The 10,840-nt window shown below is 41.1% G+C and overlaps 1 protein-coding gene across 2 annotated transcripts in view; it reads right to left on the minus strand.

The window, feature by feature from the left end:
• Positions 1-10,840, minus strand: part of UBE4B (ubiquitination factor E4B) — a 174,417-nt gene that overhangs the window by 86,484 nt on the left and 77,093 nt on the right. Inside the window, exon 4 of one of the 2 annotated variants that reach the window (XM_027770642.1) lies at positions 6,269-6,404. In XM_027770642.1, the coding sequence (XP_027626443.1) occupies positions 6,269-6,404 (136 nt within the window). Of the gene's footprint in view, positions 1-6,268; positions 6,405-10,840 lie in introns of those variants that run through there. The other variant, XM_027770643.1, reaches the window with a different exon arrangement.

Here is a 10,840-nt window from a genome sequence, read left to right on the forward strand (position 1 = left end):
GTGATTTCTCACTTTCTGTCTCTCTGTCTCTCCAGCAAGCACACATGTTCTATAGTAAAAATCTCTCTCTCAAAAAAAAAAAAATAATAATAATAATTAATTAAATAGAGACCAGTAGATGGTGTAATGGTTATGTCGCTGGACTCCCACATAGTCAACCGTGGTTTCAGTCCTGGATCCGGTGGCTTAAACTTCATGCCAGGGACATGTGTATGCTTGCCCAAGATCCTGAGAGGAGAATGGAGGGAAGGAAAATGCAGTGTGGCCATCTCCCCAGGGGATGATTTCTCGCTTTCTGTCTCTCTTATCTCTCTAGAGAGCACATACACCCTATAGCAAAAACCTCTCCCTAAAAAAATAATAAAAGCAATAATGGTAGTAAATTAAATAATTCTTACCTCACAGAGCTTATACTCTCATTAGAGAGAGAAAGATAGTAAACATAAACATAATCAATAAAGCATAAAGTACATTAAATGATAAATGCTACAGAAAATGAAAGAGAAAAGTGCACGGAAAAGGCAATTAAGTATACAAGTACTTTCTAATTTCATTAGATGATCCTCACTAAGAAATAAGATATGAGCAAAGACAGGGAGGCTAGCCAAATACATGTCTAGGAAGAGCATTCTAGAAAAAGGGTTTATTCCCAATATCTATTTCTATCATTTTTCTCTTTTCTCTTTATTCATTTTTAATACTTTTAAATATTTATGAACAGTCATAGTGTCACAGGTAATACCGGGCACCACTGCTTGACACTGGAGCCACCTGGGAGACCTGGGTCTGGATCCCGACCCGAGCCCGGGTCAGCCTGAACACCCTGCATGTGCCCACTCCAGCCTGTGATCCCAGCTGGCTGAAAGGCAGGCGCAAAGATGGCAGTGCGGTGAGACTCGGTCAAGGGCACCTGTCTTTCTCTTTCTTTCTCTCTCATGAAAGAAAGAAAATAAACTTAATTTTTTTAATACTGAAAGCTTCATATTTTCCTCTAAGAATCATTTTAGCTGCAACACACAGATTTTGATAAGTGGTATTTGTTGTTGTTCAGTTCTATATACTTCCAAATTTTCATTGTTTTCTTCTTTGACCTATATTAAAAGTATGCTCTTGGGCCAGTCAGTAGCATGGTGTTTAAGGCAGCTGGATCTTACATGACTGACTTTAAGTACCAGATCTGACGGCCTGAAAACCATGTTGGGCATGTGTGCATGTGTGCCCAAATTCCAGAGAGGAGGGACAAATGGAGGGGGGAAGTTTTCTCACTCTCTCTGGCAAATGCATATGCTCTCTGGCAAATTAAAGAAAAAATTAAAAAGCATGTTCTTTAAAAATTTTCCAAATGCACAACAGTTCTTTTTTTTTTGGTAAGCTCTATACTAATCTTTAAGTTAATATACTAGCCACAAAACATGATCTGTATGATTCTGACTTCTGAAACTTTTTGACTGATGAGTATCAGGAAAATACATATGTATATTCTCTAACTGTACAGTACAAAGTCTGTTTCCTCAGAGTAGATCAAGCTTGTCAGTTGTGTTTAAACCTGTCTGTGTACTTACTGATGTTTATTCTCCTTGATCTGTGGATGGTTGAAAGAAGAGACACGTTAAAAATCTCCATTTTGATTATGTATATGTCAGTATCTTCTTGTAGATCAACATTTGCTTATTACATATTGATGTCATATTACTAAGTACATGTACATTTGAAAAGTTTATATCCTACTGGTAAACTAAACATTTATCATTATATAATGTTTGTTTCTACTAATGTTTTGTGCCTTGAAGTCTTAATTTATTAATGTTTATATCTATTTTCTCCTATTTAGCATTTGTCTGGTATATCTTTTCCTTTTCATTTACTTTCTTTTTTTTTTTTTTTCCTTTTTGGAGAGGTTTTTCGCTATAGGGCGCGTGCGCTCACCAGACAGACAGAGAGAGACAGAAAGCGAAAAATCACCCCCAAAAAAATTCTCCTCCCGGGATCTTGGGCATGCACGCACATGCGCCCGGCGTGAGTTTTAAGCCACCAGGTCCAGGACACAAACTGTGGTCGACTACGTGGGAGTCCAGCGACATAGCCATTACGCTAACTGCTGCTTCCCTCGTTTACTTATTTTTTTAAAAGAATTATTTTAATTTTATTATTATTATATTTAATATTTCTAGATAGAAACACACAGGGTGTGAAAGAGAAAGAGAAGAAAAGTGAGAAAGCAAGCCTTTAGGTCTGGGACTCAAACCATGGCCGGCCATGTAGGAGTCCAGCACCCTTAACTACCACACCTCCTGCTGGCCCCCCCTTTAATTTATTTTCAATCCTTCTGTACCCAAAGGTTTCAGATATGTTTTCTGTCAACAAATTTAAAGCTGGGTGCTTAACTCAATCTATGATTTTTAATAGTGTCTTGATGTGATTACTATCAATTATATTTTGATTATTTTTATCATCTTATTTTGTGCTCTTTGACTCCTTTTAAATGTGTATTTCTTCTTTCCCTGCCTTTGATTTTTTATTGCCAGAGGGCATGTGTATTCACCAGAGAAAGAGAGAGAACACACCTCACAATGGGGCATGGTCACATCATGATCCTTTTCCTCCATTTCTCCATCCCATCAGGATTGGGGGCAAGCATGTACACGCACACAGTGTGTTTTTCAGGCCTTGAACTGCAGTTAGCCAAGTGGGATCCAGCTCCTAATACACAGCTTTTAAGCACTGGGCTACAAGGCCAACCTTCTCTTTCTGTGAATTAAGTTCCCTCCACCCTCACCCACTGCCTTGTTCCGTATTTTTCCTTAACATGTTTGGAAGACATACTCTACTTTTCATGGTTACTCCTGGCATTTTAGAAAGCATTCTTATTTTAAAATCTATGGTACCTGCAGTGAGCGTAATGGCTATGTCGCTGAACTCCCATGTACTAGACCACAGTTCAAGTCCCGGACCCAGTGGCTTAAACTCATGTCGGGCGCATGTGCATGCGTGCCCAAAATCCTGAGAGGAGAATGGAGAAGAGATTGCAGCGTGGCCATCCCCCGTGGTGGGGGGAGGTGATTTCTCGCTTTCTGTCTCTCTGTCTCTGTCTTTCTGGCGAGCTCACGTGCCCTATAGCAAAAACCTCACAGAAAAAAAAAAAAAAGAAAATCTAGAACTTAGCCAGTATCTTAATCCTTCTCCCAAATAATTCAAGCACCTGAGAATGGTTGTTCCAATCATGCTCCTTCTGGCTTCAGTATTTTAGATCTTTCCAATTTTGGTATTCCTCTGTCCCATGGTTACTCTGCTATTGCTGTTTTATACATCAGTGTTTCTTTAGATGTACTGTGTGCTCATTATTTCCTTCACTCAATTTCCCTTCTCCTATCTCTCACATAGCGGTAGATCAAAATGTTGTTTTCGGGACCAGCAGTTAGCATAATGGCTATGTCACTGGACTCCCATGTAGTCGACCGTGGTTCGAGTCCCGGACCCAGTGGCTTAAACTCACACCAGGCACGTGTGCGTGCGTGCCCAAGATCCTAAGAGGAGAATGGAGGAAAAGGGATTGCGGCATGGCCATCCCCCCTGGGGGGTGATTTCTCGCTTTCTATCTCTCTGTCTCTGTCTTCTTTCTGGCGAGTGTACGCGCCCTATAGCAAAAATCTCTCAAAAAAAACCATTGTTTTCGTGTTTGTTCTAACGCGTGTTTTCTTTATTCATGATAGAGCACATGTGCACACACAGGAGTGAGAGAGCGAGCATGCACAGAAGACAGCACCCTCCACTGGGTCTGACCATACTGTCACCCCCTCCTTCAGTCCACCATCTAGCCAGGATCCTGCCGACTGGCACATGTGCCCAGCATGTTTTCGGTCTCTGGACCAGGGACGCAAACCGCAGTTGCCATGTGGGATTTGGCTTCTCTTTTTTTTTTTTTGGAGAGATTTTCCCTATAGGGCGCGTGCGCTCGCCAGACAGACAGAGAGAGACATAGAGACAGAAAGTGAGAAATCATCCCCCAGAGGGGATGGTTGCGCCGCAATCCCTTCTCCTCCATTCTCCTCTCGGGATCTTGGGCATGCACGCACACGCACCCAGTGTGAGTTTTAAGCCACCGGGTCCGGGATGCGAACCGCGGTTGACTACGTGGGAGTCCAGCGACATAGCCATTACGCTAACTGCTGGTTCCCTCTTCTCTTTGAATGTGCACTAACACTGTGCAATGACATTGGCCCTAATGTTTTTTTAATCCATAAATGTCTTTATTTCACCCTTGCTCTTAAAAATAGTTCCATTGGGGTATACAACTCCCATTTGACAGTTACAGCTCTTAACACCATTATTCTGCTTTTCTCAGGCTTCCATCACCAAGACATCGAACTATCATTTCTTTTGTAGATAATCTCTTTTCACTCTGGTTGCTTTAAAGGTCTTTAACATTGGGGTTTTGGGAGGCCAGCAGGTAGAGTGGTGGTTAAGGTATTAGACTCCCATATAGACAACTGCAATTTGAGTCCCAGATCTGATGGCTTGAAAAATTGCATGGGACATGTGTGCATACATGCCCAAAATCCCAAGAGGAGAACGGGGGAGAAGGGAGTGCAGTGTGGCCCTTCTGCTAGGGGTAACTTATCACCTTCCCTCTCACTATCCCTCTCTGGTAAGCACATATGCCCTATGGCAAAAACCTTAAAAAAATATAAATAAAACATCGGTGTTCTGCAACTTCACTATAAACCATCTAGAAAAAAAGTTTATCTTTGCTTATCCTTCTTGGGACTCTGGGCTTTCTAAATCTGATGACTGATGTCATTAACCAAGTTTGGGGGGAAAACTCAGCCATTTATATTTTTCGTGATGGCTTCCAAACCAGTAGAGCAAAGCGGACGAAATTAAGAGCGGAGGAGACTCTTCTAGCCTCTACTCTCTCCTTTCAACGCTCTTTTTGATATTTTAGATCTATGCTAGACCTCTGTCCTCTATATTGCTGAATATCTTTCATACGTTCCACCTTTTTCTTTTCGTGGTACATTCTTGGTAATTTCTTCAACTCTATCTTTTAATTTGTGAGTTCTCTCCAAGTACACTGAAGTCTTACACGAAGCTTTCCATTTGAATTATCTTTTTATTTCTAGAAGTTCTATTTAGTTCTCTATCAAATATAGTTGGCTGTCTTTATTGTTGAAGTGACTATATGTTTCAGTTCCCTTCTAATTTAAGCATACATATTTTGTATTATGTATGTGATAATTTCAAAACCCAAAAATCTTTGAGAGACTAATTTTGGTACTATTGATTCTTGGGGACTTTTAGTTATGGTGACCTGTTTTCTAGTATGTTTTGTGATTTTTGACCAGGAGCTCATATTTCTTGGAATTTTCTCTAAAAAAAATATTCTCTGAAGACCTGGACGATTTATGGTTGTTTCTGCTAGACAGTTAAAGACATTGAAGATGTGAGTCCATTATATATGATCATTTTTAGATTAAGGTTTTTCAAACTACACCGAGAGTGTAAATCTATGTACTAAACCCACAATGACAGTCACCCTGTAACCATATCTCACAGTTCACCTGATTAAAAAACAAAAAACTTCCACCCAGAGCAAAGATAATAAAAACAAAATTATTTTTTACTCTATGAGATAGATTATTTTCTCCTTGATCTTTCCTCGGAGGGTTACGTGGTCCTCCCTACCTCCTCGCGATGATCTCTCATTTGGTTACTTGACCCCCACCCCAGCAAGTGCTAACGAGCTACACGATGTGCTTCATGTGCTTCGCAACCTCATTCACACCACCACACGCAGAAAATGATAGCATCTGGCCCACTGACATAAACAGAGGGTGCTACTTGAGGACAGAGGTGTGTCCTGAAGGCCTGGCTTGCCCAAGGATTGAAGGCATCCGCTCCAGTGCCACTGACAGGACATTGCAGCACAGAAAAGCTCTGCTCTAAAACACCTGAACCTTATGGGCAAAGAACGAATTTGGTTTACCTCCCTGAAACCTTCCGACTCTTGCATTTCACCAATCCGTAAAACCTATTTTTTACTACCTATCCCATAAATTCATAAAATACATTTAACATAAAAAAGTATAAGGAACATTTTAGAATAATATAAAGATCATTTAATTTAATAAATTTGGCTCTAATTTGCTAACGACTGACACAGATCTCCAGGCTGGCACTTGAGACCACTAGACTACAGACTGAAGTAAATGGATCTTTCCCTTCCCATAAATAAAAGAGCACATTCTATAGAAAACTGGGTTCACTTTACCTTTTCTCACAAGAGACACCGTCAATGTCCATGCTCTGGGAACGCGAAAGAGACTGAGACTGTGTTTCAAGGCTATTGGAGGGCGAGCTGCTGAGAGAACTGACTCCTTCGCTGCTCTGGCTTCGATGCGCGACTCCTGAACGGAAGATACGTGACAAGGTGAAGCCACACGTGAAATGACGTGAAAGCTATCTGAAACGGCAACCGTAAACATGCACAGTCCGTACTCACACCACCATGATATCAAACAACTGAAGGACTTCTGTCAGGAGGCTGTATTAAATGCTGGAATTCGTGTTAAAATCATGGGAATATTAGTGAGAATATCGTCATTTACCAACAGACTGCACGTGGATCACTACATCTGACACTGAAAACAGACCCCTCATCACCTCTCTTTTGCCAATTCAAACTATGGTTCCTAAATACAAACTAGCTTTCACGAGAGTCCAGAAAATCCTCAAAATGCACCAAAAATAAGATACATTAGTAACTCGGGAACCAGCAGGTAGCATAATGGCTAGGTCGCTGGACTCCCACGTAGTCGACCGCGGTTCGCATCCCAGACCCGGTGGTTTAGAACTCACACCGGGCGCATGTGTGTGCGTGCCCAAGATCCCGAGAGGAGAAGGGATTGCGGTGTGGCCATCCCCCCAGGGGGTGAGTTCTTGCTTTCTGTCTCTATGTCTCTGTCTGTCTGGCGAGCACAAAGGCCCTCTAGTGAAAACCTCTCAAAAAATAAATAAATAAATAAAAAAGATACATTAGTAACTAGAAACACGATATGAAGTGAGTATAATGAAGTGGTAATGGCAGAACATAGATATCTAGGCTCCACCTAAGATATGATAAATACATTGCAGTTCACGGCACAATTCTCTTAGCTCTGCTGTATGTTTGAAAGCTACATAATAAAATGTTGGAAATACAGAGTCAACTACGCAATGGCCTTCAGTACACGCGGGGTCTTCACAACATTCATGGAAAATGTATATTATAAAAACTCTAAATAAACTCAGAATTTAATTCCACTTTTTCTTTGGACTTTTAGAAGTCTCCTCATGGATCAATTCATCTACTGAATGAACAAGTTGGTTAAAATTTAAAAATCTAATACAGCGTAGTCGACCGCGGTTCGCATCCCAGACCCGGTGGTTTAGAACTCACACCGGGCGCATGTGTGTGCGTGCCCAAGATCCCGAGAGGAGAAGGGATTGCGGTGTGGCCATCCCCCCAGGGGGTGAGTTCTTGCTTTCTGTCTCTATGTCTCTGTCTGTCTGGCGAGCACAAAGGCCCTCTAGTGAAAACCTCTCAAAAAATAAATAAATAAATAAAAAAGATACATTAGTAACTAGAAACACGATATGAAGTGAGTATAATGAAGTGGTAATGGCAGAACATAGATATCTAGGCTCCACCTAAGATATGATAAATACATTGCAGTTCACGGCACAATTCTCTTAGCTCTGCTGTATGTTTGAAAGCTACATAATAAAATGTTGGAAATACAGAGTCAACTACGCAATGGCCTTCAGTACACGCGGGGTCTTCACAACATTCATGGAAAATGTATATTATAAAAACTCTAAATAAACTCAGAATTTAATTCCACTTTTTCTTTGGACTTTTAGAAGTCTCCTCATGGATCAATTCATCTACTGAATGAACAAGTTGGTTAAAATTTAAAAATCTAATACAGTCCTTGCCCTCATAAAAGATTACAGCATAGCAAAATTATATTCACTAGTTTACAGAGATTCTTTCTACAGCTATTTCCTCATCAATGTCTTTAAAATCTTATTTCTCATAGAATATTTAAAAATTACTTCAACTCAGAGCCAGTAGATGATGTAGCGGTTATGTTACTGAACTCCCACATGGCCAACCATGGTTTGAGTCCTAGATCCAGTGGCTTGAAAATTAAGCCAGGTAAAATGTGCGTGCATGCCCAAGATCCCAGGAGGGGAACAGAGAAGGGACTGCAGCGTGGTCATCCTCTCTCGGGGGTGATTTCTCACTTTCCCTCTACTATTTTTCTCTCTCCAGCAAGTGCACATGCCCTCTGGCAAAAACCTCTAAAAAAAATACTTTAATTCTACAATATCTACTACACTCCGAAAGAAAAAAATACCTCAAAACTAAAAATAGAATGTTTACCCAAGGGTTTTAAAGTACATTTATCTTAAAATGTGTGTTGCTGAAAGGCAAATGAACTTTCATGTTTAAGAAACAACAGGGGGGGATGGGACCAGCAGTTAGAGTAATGGCTATGTCGCGGGACTCCCACGTAGTCGACCACGGTTCGCGTCCTGGACCCGGTGGCTTAAAACTCACGCTGGGCATGTGTGCATGCGTGCCCAAGATCCCGAGAGGAGAATGGAGGAGAAGGGATTGCGGCGTGGCCATCCCCCCTGGGGGCTGATTTCTCGCTTTCTGTCTCTGTCTGTCTGGCAAGCACACGTGCCCTATAGTGAAAAACCTCTCGAAAAGAAAAAAAAAAAAGAAACAGGGGCTTGGGACTAGTAGTTGGCGTAATGGCTACATCGCTGGACTCCCGTGTAGTCTACCGCAATTCGAGTCCCAAACCCGGTGGCTTAAACTCACGCCAGGTACATGTGCATGCACGCCCAAGATCCTAAGGGGAGATTAGACAAATGAATAAATAAAAATTAAAAAAAAAAAAGAAGAAGAAGAAGGGATTGCGGCATGGCCATCCCCCCTGGGGGGTGATTTCTTGCTTTCTGTCTCTCTCTGTCTTTTAGACAAGTGCATGTGCCCTACAGCAAAAACCGCTCCTAAAAAAAATAAATAATTAAAACACAACAGGGGCCAGCAGGCGGTGTAGTAGTTAAAGGCGCTGGATTCCCACATAGCTGACTGCGGTTCGAGTCCTGGACCTGATGGCTTACTTTCTCACTTTCCCTTTCTCTCTCTCTCTGGTCAAATTAAAACATAATAACAACAAATGGAATTAAATAAACAAATAATTCTTAAAAAGATATAAATGAAACAATAAAAAACTTGAGTTACTAGTTGCAGCAGGAACAACTACCAAAAGATAACATTTTAAACCTCCTGGCATTCCAAGAATGTAAACTTGCCACCCTTTAATCTCTTTCTTCATTGACAAAGACTACAAAACATTTATCCACTCCCCATACCAGTTTTTAGCATGCAGCAAATTAATTAAAAACTTCAGCAAGATTTACAAGGGAAACAATAAGCTAACCTGTCACTATTCTTAGAAAGAACCAAATAAAATACACAAAGCCTCTAATGTAATAACAATTCTGAAATACGCTTATAGCAGACAATAAAACTTTTAATTCATTAACTCAAGAAGTGTAACCCAAAGTAAGTTCTCAATAAATATTTATTGAAGGACTATATAATTGAACATTGACAATGTTCTTAGGAGAATATTATTTTAGCTATCATAATTAAAAGATAGTTTTTTGAGAGTTTTTTTTGCTATAGGGTGCATGCACTCACCAGAAAGAGCGAGACAAACTGATAGAAAGCAAGAAATCACCCCCCTGGGGGGATGGCCAGGCTGCAATCCCTTCACCTCCATTCTCCTCTTGGGATCTTGGGTACGTAAGCACATGCGCTCGGCATGAGGGTCCAGGACTCAAACCACGGTTGACCACATGGTAGTCCAGCGACAGCCATTACGCAACTGCTGGTCCCAAAGGTCAGATAAATTTTAAATTAATTAATAATAAAGTTCAACAATTTTTGTGGGATATTAGTTAAGCAGGCCATAAAATTTCTACTCTGTAAAACTAGTCCTTTTTAAAATTTTTTTTTTATTTTAGAGAGATTTTTGCTATAGGGCATGTACACTCAACGGAGAAACAGAGACACAGTGAGAAATCACCCCCCGTCCCCCAAGAGGGATGGCCAAGCCACAATCCCTTCTCTTCCATTCTCTTGGGATTTGGGGCAGGCAAGCACATGAGCCCGGCATGAGTTCAAGCTGCTGAGTCTAGGACTCTAACTGCAGTTGGCCATGTGAAAGTCCAGAGCCTTAACCACTACACCACCTGCTGGTTTCAATATAGAACTAGTTCTAAAAGTAAACAGATAATTATGAAAAGTTGTTCAAAGGAATTAATTTTTTTGGGGGGGGCAGGTTTTCGCTATAGGGAGCGTGCACTTACCAGAAAGACAGAGAGAGACAGAGCGATAGAAAGTGAGAAATAACCCCCCAGGGGGGGATGGCCACGCCACAATCCCTTCTCCTTGGGGATCTTGGGCACGCACACACACACGCCCGGCATGAGTTTAAGCCACCGGGTCCGGGACTTGAACTGTGGTCAACTACGTGGGAGTCCAGCAACATAGCCATTACGTTAACTGCTGGTCCCAAAGGAACTAATTTTTAAAGATTTACTTACTTATTTATTTTTATGGATAATTTGACCAGAAAGAGAGGGAAAGTGAGAAAGCAAGCCATAGAGTGCAAATAGTCGGTATATATTGAGTGGATACATACAATATCTTTCTTTCATAGCCTGGCTTACTTCACTCAGCAATAGATCCTCCATATCTGACCACTTTCTATCAAAT

Source organism: Tupaia chinensis, unplaced genomic scaffold (assembly GCF_000334495.1).
Source record: "Tupaia chinensis unplaced genomic scaffold, TupChi_1.0 Scaffold000146_1, whole genome shotgun sequence".
Lineage (NCBI taxonomy): Eukaryota > Metazoa > Chordata > Mammalia > Scandentia > Tupaiidae > Tupaia > Tupaia belangeri.